We start from the raw sequence: 16047 nt of genomic DNA, 5'->3' as shown, positions 1-16047 counted from the left end.
CAAGCCCCTCCCATTGTACGGATTTTACTTCAGAAAAAGCACTGCGTGTCCTTGGGCAGTAGGACTAAACCATTTATTATAGTGTAGGTGAACATGGCGTTAAAACATTTTAGCTTTTTTGTACTTTTGTACATATGTTTTGGATTAGTTTGAACAGTTGAAATGCTAAGTATGGTCGTAATATTTCATATAGAGAATAACTTAAAACATTATGCAATTTTATTAGCGTATGAAAACCTAATCTTCTGAACTCCCCTATCAAGACGTGTCACCCGGGAATATGATGAAACTTCTACCGGCGTTTTGACATACAATGAAAAGACAACGAAACATGTCTAAGTAGTGTCCAAAATGGCTTTTACAAGTGTTATATAGGTGTGTAAACTTATTTCTTGCTTAGACATACTTAAAGCCATAGTTTGGCTTTCTCAGTTTAAACTGCAGTTCGAAGGACTGTCTATCGAAGAAGAATGTATCCGGCCCGGCGCTGTTCATCGCTGCTTCACCGAGACCTGGCCGCAGTCTGTCTCTCATCACTGGGCACACATCCGCTGAAGAAAAGCAGCCTTCCGAGTTCACGAGTTAATCCTCCTCCAACAAGGTCCAACTCCTCACCCGTTCTGCTCGGTTCTTTACAAGGTAATTTAATTTCGTCGCATACGCTTTCCGTTCCTAGACAGCAGGTGACTTGGAATGCGCCTTTGACGATCAACGTCGATTTGAGACAGACTTATGTGGTGCAGCGTGAGAGGGTCGAGGAGAATCTTATGTCTAAATGTAAAGAATATGATTTGAGATCATATCACTTAGGGTGTCCCTCGTGCTCAGATGACACAGATGACTCATGTACAGTAAGCGGGAGCGTGATGACTTGTCATACACCCTCTGGGGAGTGGAAACAGTTAGGATTTGACAATTTGATTTTATGATCCTTATTCAGATGCATTTGTTCATTAAAAAAATAAAAATAAATTCTCGAACAAATCTGTGACCAAAAGCAGTATTATTTATAGTATTACAGTATTCATTTTGAATTAGCTTTATTTTCATATTTTTATTTAATTTTTATGTGCATTCGTCATTAGTTTTTTTAAATATTTCTATTCAGCTTTAATTGTTTTTATTTCAGCTTTAGTAATTTTAGTACTTCAACTAAAACTGTATTCATGTAGTTGCCAAGGTATCATTTCTAATTTAAGTTTATGCATTTCATCTAATATTTATATTTTATTTTAGTTACCAAAAATGATTTTTAATAGTTTAAAAGTTTTAGTTAAGTTTTTAGATTTTCATACTCTTTTGTCTTAAGAAAATATTACAATTCTGAAGGAAGTCTTAATTTGATGTATAATTTTGTTACATTATTATTATATTTTGTTAATATTGTTTGCTTGGGTTAGTTTAGTGTTCTCTACTTGGATCTATTCTAGTGTGCTTTCAAGGTAACTTGATAGTCCTGCTAAAGGTCAGTGAATGGTATCCCCTAACAGTTCAATCCCCAAACTGAACCTGTGGGGAAGTCGTGGCCTAATGGTTAGAGAGTCGGACTCGTAACCGAAAGGTTGCGAGTTCGAGCCCCCGGCCGGCAGGAATTGTAGGTGGGGGGAGGGAATGTCCAGCGCTCTCTCCAACCTCAATACCACGACTGAGGTGCCCTTGAGCAAGGCACCGAACCCCCAATTGCTCCCCGGGCGCCGCAGCATGGCTGCCCACTGCTCCGGGTGTGTGTTCACGGTGTGTGTGTGTGTGTGTGTGTGTGTGTGTGTGTGTGTGTGTGGATTTGTTCACTACTCACTGCTGTGTGTGTGCACTTGGATGGGTTAAAGGCAGAGCACCAATTTCGAGTATGGGTCACCATACTTGACAATACGTCACGACGACGACGACTGAACAGAGTTTTTCTAGGTTATCTGAGTGAGATATGCTCTCTTTTTAGATTTATCAAACTCGTCCTCTGCATTATCTGTGCAATTGCCTTGTATTATTAATCAGAAAGGACAGCATATGTGCCTGCGATCAGCTAATGAAAAGATGGAAAGTGACAAACACATGCTACTTTAAACCAACAAGGTTTAACCAGCAAACAGATAAAACTCTGCAGTGGAAGTGATTCCAGCTCTGTGTGAAAAATGCCCCCTGCAGGACTGCTCTTCTGTAAGGAATTTGACCTGAAACAGGACAAGGTCTGGGAACAGTGATGTTATGTAAGTTAGACTGAATAAGCAAATAAAAGCAGCTCCAGTAATTGCTGGGGTATTAACAGTGAAGAACTAGCATTTTGCTGATTGTAAATTGTAAAATTCGGATTTATAATAGTATTAACCTCCTCAAGACAGTAAATGTCTGCAAATATATATCCACAGCAAAGGATTTAACCAAGTATTTAATACTGACGTAGTCCAAAGGTAGAATTTTTACAATCCGACACTTAAAAATCCATAATAATTAACTACTAGTGTGGACATGTCCCCCTTAATGTCTATGTTGATTACATCCTTAATCCAAGGTGTAGATTCTCATGAAATATCATTAAGACAAAGTTTTCATCTTATAGTTGGTGTGCATCATCTTCACACCTAATGGGGTAGACAGCATTTCTCTTAATCAGAGAATAGCTTGTTTGGTCACTAATTCTCACAGGTGATAGTTGTGCCTAATTTTACATCATCAGATTAAAGTATGCATACAAGTCCCTATATGCAAAACAGGCAAATATGACGTTTTACAATAGTTCTTTAGTTATGAATGCAGTAGATATATAAGGTATGAACAACAATTTTGTTACAGCATTTATTAATCTTAGTAAATGTTAATTTATAAATATACTGTTGTAGTTAATATACTTTATAGTTAAGAAATAAGTCTCTCATGTTCACCAGTGCAGTTAAAATAACTTTTCTATTTTAATATATTTTATGTCATTTAATCCTGTGATGGCAAAGATGAATTTTCAGCAGCCATTACTCCAGTCTTCAGTGTCATGATATATGTAATGAATGAACTAATGTTAACAATTTTAAAATTGTGAGCTTGTTACATTCCAGACTAATTAGTCACCCTGTCGTCCTCAAACCATATATTAAATTAGAGCTGAAGTGTTCTCTTCACCATGCATAACCGTGTGTGTGTGTGTGTGTGTGTGTGTGTGTGCAGGCATGTATCGGGTCCCTCTCGTGATGTTCAAATGAGTCATTGTTCAGAATGAATGGCAGGGGAAGCACAGACACACTAGTTCATTCAGGAACCCCTTTGTGTAGGAACACACACACAGATACACACACTGTCACATCCGCAGCCCCCAGAATCTTCACATACGAAAGCGTGCGAGCTCAGTGGGTGGATGCTAGTGCTCTCTCTGTCTATCGTACACTAACCCACTGACTGGACACTGGATCAGCACTGGATTAGTCCTGGACTCCCTCAAAGTCAAAGAGAAGAGGATTGTGCCTTTAGATCACATGCATCGGAGACAGTCAGTGGAAAAGGATATAATTAGAGGTATTTTTTAAAAGAAACATGTGAAACTAAGTTCTTTAGATGAATAAGACCTAAACGTTAAGGGCCATATACTCTGACTAGGCATTGATTTAGTTACAGCGGATGTCTAGAGATGGTGAGTTTACTTAGACAAGATGACAAATATGATTATTTAATGTTGATACAAGAGTTGCACGTGACTTATAAAACTGAACCGTCTGGTTTAAATAGTTTGGATGCTGTGTGGTTTAAACGATTACTAAGCAATGACTAGCCTTACCCATGAACAGCCCTGAGTATTCAGCACTTGACTATTACATTAATAAAATCTTTACTTGTCACTTCTGCTTTTTCAACTTGACAAAGACATAACCAAACCCATAAATATAAAGAGAGAGAGAGACTGGATGTAGAGTTCTTGGATGTACTATTCTTGAGGAGGTAAAGGAGACGACGGAGGTGGAACAAGATGGAATCAGATGATATGCGTAAGATTAATGAATCAAAGCTGTGTGTCTGCCATAAAGATTTAAGTCAATATTTAAATGATCAGAATTACTCCTACAATGTTTGATTGCGTGTACATTTGATTTACACAAACAGTCAAATGTTTCTGGTCAATAATGTGTTATAATGTTTATGGAAGACATCTCATGCTCTACCAAGTCTGTATTTATTTGATTATAATACAGTAAAAACAGAAATGTTGTGAAATAGTATTACAATTTAACTGTTTTCTATTTTAATATATTTAAAAAAAATCTGATAGCAACTGTCATTCTCATTCTAATATGATGATTTGCTCCTCAAGACATGTTTATTTTATTTTCATTTTCAATGTTGTAACAGGTGTGCTGCTTAATATTTTTTGTTGAAACCATAAATTTTGTAACATAAATATCTTTATTTGATACATATGTATTGCCTTCTCCTTCCTTACTTTTTTAAACGAATGAAAAAATGATTGTTTGAACATTAATGTAAATGTAATATTAAGATGACAGGCATGCAAAAGTTGCTGCCATGATGGTACTGTTTTTGATTATTGCTAGTATATTTTAGTACATGGTTGTGCAGTTGCTAGAGTATTCTGGGTGTTTTAAGTGGTGGTTTACTAATCTAAGTCAAATTGGCTTGCTTGGGAAAGTAATAGAAAACTTCTCCACAACAAGCTATATGATTTGAGTTATTATTCCTGTCGAATACAAGTTAGTATAAGGTTTATATACACCATGTATAAGCTATAAGGGTGATTCTAGTGCAAACAGGACTAATAAAGGTTCCTGTTTCCTGTCCACAAGGAGATTAGTGTTTCCTGCAGTACTGTTTGTTCTAGATATTGTGTTCGCGAGTGTGGTTGAGTTGTCATGACAGACAGTACACAGCAGATTCCATGACTACAGTTAGCCCATCGTCTGAATAATTTACATCGCTGTAAACTAGCATACAAAAGTCTTTGTGCCCATCAATATTGAAGAGTGTAATGGGATTAATAAAATATTGTCTATAAGGTATGCAAGCCTAGAAACATGCACACACTCATGCAAGAATGTTAATAGGTGATTCATATCTAGTTAAATTTCTTCTAAAGACTCGAAACAAGCCCAGACAGATGCTGAGGCAACTTATCAGTGCTTTTAAAAGGAGTAGTACTTTTCAGCATTTGATCAATACACTGTGAGGGATCGTATAATAACCAAATAATGTTTCTAGTTTTACTTTTTAATTATACTTTAGTAATACACATTATGAACAACAGACAGACCTAATTCATCTGCACGTTCAATAGCTATCATGTACTGTCATACTACTGTTTATATTTTCATACACAGTGTACTGCACCGCTGCTATATATATCATTGGCCGCTGTTTGTTTTGTACAAAGTATGTTGTGTCGTCTTTCATACTATGTGCTATGTACAAGTGAGTGACAGCAGTTTCTGCATCACAACATGCTATAGGCCTATGTTTTGATTTTATGTGCAATATTTGTAAATTTCATTTTAGACTGCAGGAATATTTGAAAAAAATGTTTTAAAAATTTGGAAAACAACTTTTTTTATTTTGATTTATATACCCTATGCTACTGTATTATACAAAGATTTTATGTTAATAAACATTCAGCAATTATTATGAATCTGTAAAATTTTCTAAAAACTTGTACAGCTATACTAGAGTGTGTATAACATGTTTTGTGATGATTGTCTGTGCAGTGTGTCAGATGGGCAGCAGCAGCAGTAGACTCTTCAGTACTCTGGCTCAGACTCTGAGCAGTGCTGCGCTGGCAGACGCGCACGTGGATACTGACGACTACGAGTATGAGCAGGCTGACCCGGATGCACTGTTGCGTGAATGCGAGGAGATTTTGAGGAACCGGCCTCCTCGTCTGCACCGAGACTTTATGATGACCAGAGCTTGCTCACTGCAGAACACACCCATCCGTGTCATGCAGTGGAACATCTTAGCACAAGGTACAGAGTCTGTCTGCTTATGTCATGTGTTTGATTCATAGTTTATTCACTTAAACCAGGGCTTTTACGCTTTTTAATGCCTAAAATATTAAGGCAGCTATATAATTGCATTTGTGAGAAAAATAAGCATGATGTTATGTTTTCTCTGAAGTAAATAATATATTTTTATATTGGCACTATACTAAAGCCAAAGCAAATTATTAAAATATTATCTGAAAATGTAAAAAAAAAAAAATCTCCCAAAAAACATTAAATACATGAATATATACCATCATTCAAAAGTTTGGAGTCTTTTAAGATTTTTTTTTTTTTTTTAATGTTTTTGAAATTCTCTTAGACCAAGTTGCATTTTGTTTTAATCAAAGAGACAGTAAAAATAGTAATATTATTAAATATTTGCTGTATATAGCTGTTCTTATTTTAATACATTTTAAAATGTAATTTATTCCTTTGATGCAAAGCTGAATTTTAAGCATCATTACTCCAGTCATCAATCAGAAATCATTCTAATATGCTGATTTGCTGCTCAATAAACACTTCTTATTATTGTCAATGTTGAAAGAAAGTTATGCTGCTTAATATTTTTGTGGATATATATCAGGATTGTTTGGTGAATAGAAAGTTCATTTTTGATCAATTTAATGTGCCCTTGCTGAATAAAAGTATTGATTAAATTTTTTTCAAATTAATTTTACGATTAAAACGAAAATCATACTCATGACATATATTTGAACGGAGGTATACATAAATATATCAAATAATTTACATAAATTAACAATAAAATAGTACTGGCCAGTGTTTATAAACGATGTAAAGTCAAATTCTGTAATTATTTTCAAATGAATGCTTTAAACATATCTAATATATTTGAAGCTAACCAGTTGTGTTGGTCTTTACATTTTGTAAAATCCTTTTTATTTTTTCAGAATTTATGAGGCAGTTGCAGCACACACTTCCGGCCCCCAGTTTAAAAACTCCTTGATTAATGTTTATAAAACTGAAGACACTTCACCTTGCACTGCAGTGCTGCCATATGGTGCTCAAAACGTGACGTAAATGTTCTTCATTTTTCTTGTGTATCTGCAGCTCTGGGTGAAGGCAAGGACGGTTTTGTGCGCTGCCCAATGGAGGCGTTGAACTGGTCAGAGAGGAAGTATCTCATACTGGAAGAGATCCTTACCTACAGGCCAGATGTGCTGTGTCTACAGGAGGTGGACCACTACTTCGACACCTTCCAGCCGGTGCTCGCCAGCTTAGGCTACCAGAGCAGCTTCTGTCCCAAGCCATGCTCCCCCTGCCTGGACGTTCACAATAACAACGGCCCCGATGGCTGCGCTCTGTTCTTCAACCGCCGTCGCTTCCAGCTGCTCCACACCGCTCACCTCAGACTCTCTGCCATGTTGTTCAAAACCAACCAGGTTGCTATCGTGGCTACGCTTCGCTGCAGGTTCACAGGTCGAGTCTTCTGCGTGGCAGTAACGCACCTGAAAGCGCGGAGCGGCTGGGAGGCATTTCGAAGCGCACAGGGAGCTCACCTCCTCCAGCAGCTCTGTGAACTAACCACACAGTCGCACCCGGAGATGGATGATGAAAACCGGACTAGGGTTGGGGAAAGCGAAGAAGGTATTCCGTTGGTGGTATGTGGGGATTTTAACGCAGAACCAAGTGAGGAAGTGTACAGGCGCTTTATGACTTCTCCTCTGGGGCTAGATAGTGCTTACAAGTGTCTGAGTGTGGATGGGAACACAGAGCCGCCCTACACCAGCTGGAAGATCCGGCCCAGCGGAGAGAGCCGCTCAACCTTGGACTACATTTGGTACTCGGACAGAGCGTTTCAGGTGGATGCTGTGCTAAAGATACCGAGCGAAGAGCAGATCGGGCCAGACCGGCTTCCGTCGTATCATTATCCCTCTGATCATCTGTCACTGGTGTGTGACCTAAGCTTTAGTCAGCAGCCTCATAGTCTCATGTAGCTGTCAATCACTAGAGCTCTCCAATAGGGATCCAGAGCAGTTTAGGACATTCCTAGAGTATGTGCACACATCCGATTGTGAGAATGCATTTGCATTAACATATTTATTCTCATAAACCTTATTTTTACCTGCTGATGTAGGTCTTTATGCACCTCTATGCTTATTTTCCTCGATGGAGATTAATTATTATTATGCTCTCGTTGTTTGTTAAACAGAGGTTGTGCAATATATTGTAATTTATTTAGTTTCTAAAGGATGATCTCAGGAAGTTGCACATTCTCGATTAAAAGGTTCCACAAGTGGAAAGATGTTTATATTTATACTGACTGTACTTTTTATTTTATTTTAGTAACACTGTAATCATTGATATGTTTGCCACTGACCAGTAATCTCTAAATGCATCACAGTGTATTTAAATTGTGTGGTCTCTTTCTTTAATGACAAACTGTAATGAATCAGAAATCTCACACATTCACAGCAAATTTAACATAAGCTTGACTCGCACTAAGCGTGCATTAAAGATGACATCAAACTTAAGTTTAGACATTAGAATTAATATCTAAACTTAACATACTTTGCATAGCTTCCTATTTGTTCTGCACTGGCATTTATTTGCCTATAAACATCATAGTTACTAATATCCATCATTTTACCTTCTCTGATACCTATGTCAGCCACGCCAAACTTTTGTAATGTTATATTTAAAAAAATATTTTCACAAGTCTAAACAATAGAGCCATATAAGCTACTTATCTGACTCATAATACATTTATTATTATCAATTTTCTTTCATTATTGGGGGAGTTTTGGTGTTTGTGTTGTTACTCGACGACATTCTGATCATCTGTAAGGAGCATAGGCTGCCGGAGCCGAAGCACAACTCGCCTAATTACCAGAACATTGTTCTTCCGCATGTAACTTGTAGTTTGAGGCTTCATCCGCTAGAGGGTCAAAAGTTACATAGTGTAATGTTTTTATTATTACCTACAAAGCTCCATTTCAAACATTGCAATAGTTTCTATATCAACTTAATCAACATTTTTGTTAACATATTCTTCTTGCAGCTTTCTAAATCTATCCTTTAATGGCGAAATCTTTTATGATCCGGATGCAAAGGTTGTCATGCTTTAGTCGATCTATTCTGGTCAGAAGCCAGTTAGCAAGAATACGGATGGCTTTGTTTAAAGTCACCAACACAGTAAAGCTTTCCAGTAATCCTAGTACATTCCACAGAGACTAATACAGTCTCCACAGTATAACATCTAATATCAAACACCATCTAGAGAAGGTTTGTGTGCAGAAATGTAGAGATAGTTTGGGCTGTGTAATATGTTTTCATAATGGACAGAAATTGAACTGAAATCCACACCACGAGGACAGTGTTTCCTACACTCCACAAATTTTTCTGTGTCATTTTGTAATAAATGGATAAAGACCTTTAGGTTCACATTAAAAAAAAAAAAAAAAAAAAAGTAATTTCTATCCACAAAAAAATAAAAAAAGAACCAGTTGTTTGCATAATTGTCTATATTTAAATCTACTTGGATACAATTTTAGGGTAAGAATACAACAAAATATATGCTTCATATATTGAATATTCAATATACTGTTTCAGACATTCTTTCCCTTTTTAGTACGTGTGAAAAAAAAGATCTGCAAAATACAAAGCAGTGAATGCATGATACAGTGATAAATGCACAGAAAGAAAATTATTTAAAATGACAGGGAAAAAAACAACAGATCTGAATGACCTTCAGAAAACAGTTTCCTTTGAACTGTAGAAAAAAAAAAAACACTTGTTACAAAATAAAATAAAAATAAAAACTCATTTACACAAAAAGCACAATCAGTTACTTTTAGTAATGATTAAGGAGGAAAAAGCTGACCTAAGGCTGTTTGTTTTATTAACATTAACTACTGCAATTGTATGTATACGCACAGATTATTTTATGCTCCAAATTACCAGGTGATCAAAATCTTGGCTGTTTCTCTTCACCCATGTGACTTCCTCTGATTCTTTAGCACCAAGTGAGGTTCGTTGCTGCAGCATCACAGCACAGATGATATGCTATAAAGCGTGATTTGAATAGATAAATTTAAGAAAGAAAAGTCTAACACAGGCTCAGACTACACATGGTGGTTATAGTGTTGGATGTGAACAAGCGTCTGAGCTGTAGTGCTGGTTTCATCCGTTTCACATAAGAGACAGCCACTCTTCACATCACTTGTTTTATTTGCAGTTGTGTCACAAGCAATGATGTTGGTTCCTGTGAGTGAGTGCAGTGATATTTGATATTTGCTCAGCTCTGTGTAGTAGTGGGGTTCGTTTGTGTGCTCGGTGTGTTCTCCACAGCCATGTTAGCTGTCTGATCCAAGGAAACCTCAGGAGTTTCAACCTTAATAATAGTCACATCCTGTAAAGACATCGCTGGTGGTGCGTTTGGCACCACAGTCACTCCTGGCTGCGAGGTCACCACAGTTACAGGAGCTGTGGAGGCGGTCGTGGAGATGTTAGAGGGGACGGCGAGCTTCAGGACTTGGGCACTGCTGGTAGGCACTGTGACGGGGGAGAACGTGCTCAGAGTGATGGGAGTGCCAGGTTTGCCAGGCATGGTGGGAAGGGTGATGAGCTGCAAGGTGATTCTCTCACCGCTTTGGCCCTGAGCAGGCACTAGCGTTGGCACAGCCTGGAGAATCACTTTGCCTGCGCTGTTACTCCCAGCGATAGAGTTGGGTGCAGGAAGGATTGGCGAGCGGACGGCGGGAGAGTTGACAGTTACTGTGGAGATTTTCTGACCCTGTGTTGTCATGAGCACAGGAACCTGCATGGCTAGCCTCACTGTCCTGGAAACAACAAAAAAAAAGCATTGTGATAGGTGCTATTTTAAGAGTTAAAATTTTAACAACAGGGCCATATTCCCCCATATTCTGCTTTATTTCTTTCCAAATTCTGTGGTTTTATATATATATATATATATAATTTTTTTATATGATATATATATTATTCATATAATATATATGAATAATAATTTTTTTTTTCTTATTTAATGTTTTTATGAAAAAATTTTTTTATGTATATTTATATATATATATATGAATATGTATGTGTGTGTGTGTGTATATATATATATATATATATGTGTGTGTGTGTGTGTGTGTGTGTGTGTGTGTGTGTGTATATATATATATATATATATATATATATATATATATATATATATATATATATATATAATATATATATTTATTTCCCCCCCCCATTTTTTAAAATGTATTTAGGGATTTATTTTGGATTCCATTTCATTTGTTAACAAGCTGTTTTTATTTCCATTTTCCACATCATAGAATACATACCCAGGGGCTGTCACTATGTTGTCTGGCGACTGTTGCACAGTCATGAAGGCATCTTGTCCTGAGGTAAGATTGATGAGTTTAGTTACAGCGGTAGATGGAGAGACTGGAGTCCCTTTGCCTTTTAAACTGCTGCGATTGGATGCAGCTGGGCTTTCTCTTTTTCCTTCGTCAATGCTGTCGTCCATATTGTCATCATCTATGAAAACAATGTCTTTGGGCATCTCCTTAAACTGATACACAAGTCTTTGGCCTTCCACTTTTGATAAAATGCCCCGCTGATAGTAATACCTACAAAAAAAACGGAGGAAAAAAAAAAAAAAGATCAATGAAAACTACTAGGACATTTTCCTAGTGTCCACAAAAAACAAACAAACAAGCAAACACTACCTGAGTGCTCTCCCCATTGTCTCATAGTTCATGTCAGGTTTATTCTTATGTCTGCCCCATAATTTAGACACCGCTTTGGAGTCCACAAGCTTGAATATACCCTTCTCTTTCTGAGTCCACTTAATGTACTTTGGACAGGTTTCCTTGTCCTGCAGAAGGTCCAATAAGAACTCCCACAGGTAAGTAGTTGAGCCTGTAAGAGTCAGACTTAGAAGTTGTGTAACCAGAAAAAAAAATCTCTTGCACAAATAAACAAACAGAAACGCTCACCCTTGCTGTCTTTTGATTTCCTCTTATAGACCATATCAAGAGAACCATCACAGAAACCCCGTGGAGTTCTGGGTTTTCGTCCTGCTGGGGAAGATCACAGCAAACAAATTAATCTCTTCCAAAAAATTACAGTTTTGAACAATACTAAGTTGACTTTTGCACTTGTAATGTAATTAAGGAATTGAGCTGAAAGCACACTTAAGTAAATGCAAGGTACTATAATATGAAGCAATAATTATGCATTAATTTCCAAACATATCTGTAGTTCATGGTATTGGCTAAAGCGTGGTTCACCTCTCTTTTTCTTCTTCAGTAAATCGGTCTCCTGCAGGATAACAATATCCTTGGCAACAGGTCCCATATCCTCTGTTCTCACCTCAACCTCCACCTCAGATAAAAGCTCCTCTGCAGTGATTGAGATCTACTGTTATTTTTACTCCTCACATAAATGTGATATACTGAGTTAGTAGTAATTTGTTAGGTAAGGTTAGCCTGTTTTACAGCATGCAGAGCATATGAAGATGTAAATCTCACCTGTGCTGCGATCACCCTGCATGCTGGCCGGTGAATCCATGTGCAGCAGAGCTTCAGCTGCTTCAATAGTTTTATCATGCACAGAGACCTCCACTAAGAGAGAAAGAGAGAGGAAAAAAAAGTTTTTCTTTATTGCACAATAAAAACAAGCAAACAAATTGCATACATACAATCATTTAAATACTCTGTTCGAAAATAAAAAATCCTTGTGCTCTCTGTGTATTAAGACTAATGTGAAAACAGATGTTACAGGACCAAATAATGATTCAAGAAGATCAAAAGTGAGCTTGCTTTTGATTAAAAGAGCATTCTGTGTTCATAAATAGTTTCCAGTACATAAAGTAATAAATTGGCGGTAAAGGAAAAATATATTTCTATTTCGATGTTCATTGGCTACACGGCAGCTTACAAAACAATACTAAGCGCTCATTGGCTAAGCGTCCTGTCACTCAACGACCTATAACGCCTATAAGTACACTTCCGCCCTAAACTTCGAAAACGAAAAATATTTTTAATCACTTCTTATAATGCACCCAGTGAAATTGTTTGAATAATTATCTGCATCAAAGAAAATAAATCGAAACCTAACTTGTTTATAAAACCAAACGTTTCCAACGTTTTCTGCATCAATCTCGACCTAGTCACATAAAATCAAAAGCTACGTTAACCAAGTCTAATTTCTTGCCGGTCTCTTTTAACATAAAAAAAGCAAACCCGCACCCATTACCCTTCAAAATATACCACGACACATGTGTTAATTAACGTCTTCGTGAATTTAGTAAAGAGCAGAACCGTTAGCTGATTTAAACAAAGCCAACAAAAATTAAACGGCTGCAACAAAACATTTAGCCCTCAAGCTCAACCGCAAAACCCCGTTAAACCCTGTTATAAAGACTTTAAAAGACAACGTGGCTAAGAAGCAAAAAAGAAAACAAACACACTTCCTGGTTCCGACAATCAGCATCAATCCACTAAGAATAAATCATAACTCCGACTGACTGTAAACGAACAAGTTTAAATATACACAACACCAATGGCACACATTACTACACGAACACAGAATAAGAGTGTCACTAAAACAAAAGAGCAAGAAATGACTTGGTATTACTTAAACTTGGCGCACGGGTAAGTGACAGCTGCTCTTCACTTCCTGGTTTTAGCATCCTTCACTTCAACAGAAGCCCAGCGCTCATTACCTCAAATCACGTGACACTTGTGAGATGAGTGATGTATTTTTTATTGTTTACAGTCTTTGCTGAGTAAATCTGGTGTTTAGATGCATTGTGAAACTGAGTAGTCATACCAGCTGCTTGCTGTATAAAAACGCTCAATAATCTCTAATATTATGCAAAATTACCAATATCTCTCAGTCTTAGGTTACAATGATGATAATGCAACTATATATGCTCCCTTTCTGTGTTTTTAAAAGGTAAATGCAATTCTGAGCAGTCAATGTTGTATTTTGCATGTTTGAGCTCAGAGAACAAACAAAAATAATACAAAACCTTCATTTACATCCAGATTCAGGTTTGCATAACCCATTTATCCTTTTCCAAGTGTTTAAAGAGTACTAATCCTACACAAATGATGCTATATCAAGCAAAAGCTTTGTTTTTCTAATGTGTATCTTTTATAACTTCCACAAAAACGCCACAAGAGGTCCCTCTTTAGCCTTTCCTGCTGTTAAAAGATAATTAAGCCCTCTAAAAAATACAGGGCATATTTGGAAAAGAATCTAAGATCACCATCATGTTTAGTGGTAAACATGGAAATTCCAACAAGTCAATGCAGTCGTGTTTTTCTGGGTTTTCAGAATTAGGTTTATTGTTTAGTTACACACACAAAAAACAAGAGCAACAATTTGACTACCTCACTGATTGCTCTTTCAAGCAAACGCATAATACAACATTTTCCTTGCATAGAAACACAGCCCTCTAACAATTGTGACAATTACTGCTTACCTGCGGCCATCTCCTGCAACTCAGTCTCCACAACTTGTTCCTCAGCCACATCCTGCACCAGGTAGGTATTCTGATCATCATAGACTAGCACCTGAGCAGCATAACACTGCTCCACATCAGCGCTATTCACCTGCTCCACTATCACTGCAGGGCAGTCATTCTCTCCATCAGCCTCCACCCCATCAGGACAAAACTCCTGGGAAAAAAACAAACACTTCGAGTTTCCTTAAAATGTTTTTAATGTAGATTTTAATTAAGCTGCAATTCTAATATGAGAGGGTGTATTTTGTACAAGTGCGGACTTCACCTGCTGAGCTTCCTCATCTCCAGTGACATACTCCAATATATTCCCTCCTCCATCTACAATCACCACAGAGGTCATGACTCATTCCTCTGTGTCAGAACCACACTTATCCACTGCACCCCTGCTGATAACCTTGAGTGACGTCACAGCCTGAGAAATAAAAACAGCCATTGGTAAATGCAGTGTGGTACACTGTGTAAAACATTAATATATTAAAACCATACCCCTCAACAAACTGTTCAGACAAATCATTGTAAATTATAATATTTTATTTAGAATTAAAACCTCCCGAAGGCATTTGTACTAAATCTTGTGACTACTTAGGCCAAGTGGGTACTGATACCATCTGATGTCTTTTCAGTCGGCATGGAAATAATCTAATATGAATAAAGATCACAAGCATGCCTTCAGGCAAACAAATGCGCACACACGCAAACAAAACAAGAAAACGGAAGAGGCCTGTATCCTGTTGGCAAAAGTGATCTCAGCCCAATCATATAACTTACACGGTTTCAGTGCTTTTTTTTAACGAAAAGCCCCTAAGGGTTGTACCCAATGCATGCTCCATCTTTGCTTTTAATTTCCTCTACTGTGTTGCCCTTCATCACGGTTTTCCATCATACATAAAATGTAAACACTGATACTACACTCGACTGACAGACTAGGGATCTGTTAACGTTATATTATTACTGACATACAAATAGCGCCTCCATTCTCCTGCAATAACATACCGTTTCAACTGATTTTTTTAAACAAGGAGTGGCCAAATTTGAAATAATAACAGTGAAAAGAAAACAAATAAGAAACAAATGATGAAAATTTACAGAAAAACCCCCACGAATCATTAGATCGGTAAACAAACGCTTGGGGTGTAACGTTAACTTAAACAGCCGCGCTAAAAACATACCGCCTACTTTCTAATGATGGCTAAATGAATTAACTTTAACCTCTTACGTATGTATACATAGAAAAATATGATATTTCTCACCGTTTGTGGTGATTTCTTGTCGTTTGGTGCACCTCAAGACAGTCGAGTGCACTCTGTCATAAGGTTAGCATGCTAACCATGCTAATGACAGACTGATGTTAAAGCTGGTCAACTTGCGCGAACTGCTCGCTAATAAAGAGCACGCATGCAGGCGATAGACATATATCTATTTAGTCACTGTAAAATTTAAAAAGATATGAGTTTAGACAGGCTGCGTTGGTGTAGTAGGTAACGTTTTGCGTCGCTGGTCTCGGGCCTCCAGTTGCAGGATCTGACTGATGAACTGCGCAGCGACCGTAACTGACGTCACATACACCCTTGTCAGGTG

At 37.4% G+C, this 16047-nt stretch overlaps 2 protein-coding genes across 7 annotated transcripts; one reads left to right on the top strand and one right to left on the bottom strand.

Moving 5' to 3' along the window:
• Positions 1 to 15: 15 nt before the first annotated feature.
• Positions 16 to 8335, top strand: nocta (nocturnin a). Of its 3 annotated transcripts, XM_079391293.1 has the most exons (4): positions 295 to 639; positions 3154 to 3498; positions 5691 to 5948; positions 7035 to 8335. In XM_079391293.1, the coding sequence occupies exons 2-4, from the start codon at positions 3459 to 3461 to the stop codon at positions 7919 to 7921; spliced, it is 1185 nt and encodes a 394-aa protein (XP_079247419.1). In that variant the 5' UTR covers positions 295 to 639; positions 3154 to 3458; the 3' UTR covers positions 7922 to 8335. The 3 variants fall into 3 exon arrangements, with proteins under 3 accessions (XP_079247418.1, XP_079247419.1, XP_079247420.1); XM_079391292.1 differs by lacking the exon at positions 3154 to 3498 and having other exon boundaries at positions 16 to 639; XM_079391294.1 differs by lacking the exon at positions 295 to 639 and having other exon boundaries at positions 3310 to 3613.
• A 544-nt stretch (positions 8336 to 8879) lies between these two features.
• On the bottom strand, positions 8880 to 16021 carry LOC306853518 (ETS-related transcription factor Elf-2-like). Of its 4 annotated transcripts, none has more exons than XM_079390997.1 (9): positions 15720 to 16021; positions 14735 to 14881; positions 14428 to 14623; positions 12467 to 12559; positions 12227 to 12337; positions 11933 to 12016; positions 11663 to 11855; positions 11276 to 11563; positions 8880 to 10765 (listed from the first exon to the last, which is right to left on the bottom strand). In XM_079390997.1, the coding sequence occupies exons 2-9, from the start codon at positions 14807 to 14809 to the stop codon at positions 10222 to 10224; spliced, it is 1584 nt and encodes a 527-aa protein (XP_079247123.1). In that variant the 5' UTR covers positions 14810 to 14881; positions 15720 to 16021; the 3' UTR covers positions 8880 to 10221. The 4 variants fall into 4 exon arrangements, with proteins under 4 accessions (XP_079247123.1, XP_079247124.1, XP_079247125.1 ...); XM_079390998.1 differs by having other exon boundaries at positions 11933 to 12013; XM_079390999.1 differs by lacking the exons at positions 14428 to 14623; positions 14735 to 14881; positions 15720 to 16021 and adding an exon at positions 13575 to 13642.
• Positions 16022 to 16047: the final 26 nt, after the last annotated feature.

The sequence above is a fragment of the Barbus barbus genome (genome assembly GCF_936440315.1).
Source record: "Barbus barbus genome assembly, chromosome: 33".
NCBI classification, from domain to species: domain Eukaryota; kingdom Metazoa; phylum Chordata; class Actinopteri; order Cypriniformes; family Cyprinidae; genus Barbus; species Barbus barbus.
The sequence above is the reverse complement of the archived record's forward strand: the minus strand, read 5'-3'. Positions and strand labels throughout refer to the sequence as shown.

What these genes read in the sequence shown, in the direction of transcription:
- nocta (XM_079391292.1), top strand. Translation starts at nt 471, where the DNA reads ATGTATCCGGCCCGGCGCTGTTCATCGCTGCTTCACCGAGACCTGGCC. An exon ending in TCTGCTCGGTTCTTTACAAG is followed by an intron (nt 640 to 5,690) that starts GTAATTTAATTT and finishes TTGTCTGTGCAG; the next exon opens with TGTGTCAGATGGGCAGCAGC. An exon ending in GTGGAACATCTTAGCACAAG is followed by an intron (nt 5,949 to 7,034) that starts GTACAGAGTCTG and finishes GTGTATCTGCAG; the next exon opens with CTCTGGGTGAAGGCAAGGAC.
- LOC306853518 (XM_079390997.1), bottom strand. Translation starts at nt 14,809, where the DNA reads ATGACCTCTGTGGTGATTGTAGATGGAGGAGGGAATATATTGGAGTAT. An exon ending in GTTGCAGGAGATGGCCGCAG is followed by an intron (nt 12,560 to 14,427) that starts GTAAGCAGTAAT and finishes TTTCTCTCTTAG; the next exon opens with TGGAGGTCTCTGTGCATGAT. An exon ending in GAAATCAAAAGACAGCAAGG is followed by an intron (nt 11,856 to 11,932) that starts GTGAGCGTTTCT and finishes TGACTCTTACAG; the next exon opens with GCTCAACTACTTACCTGTGG.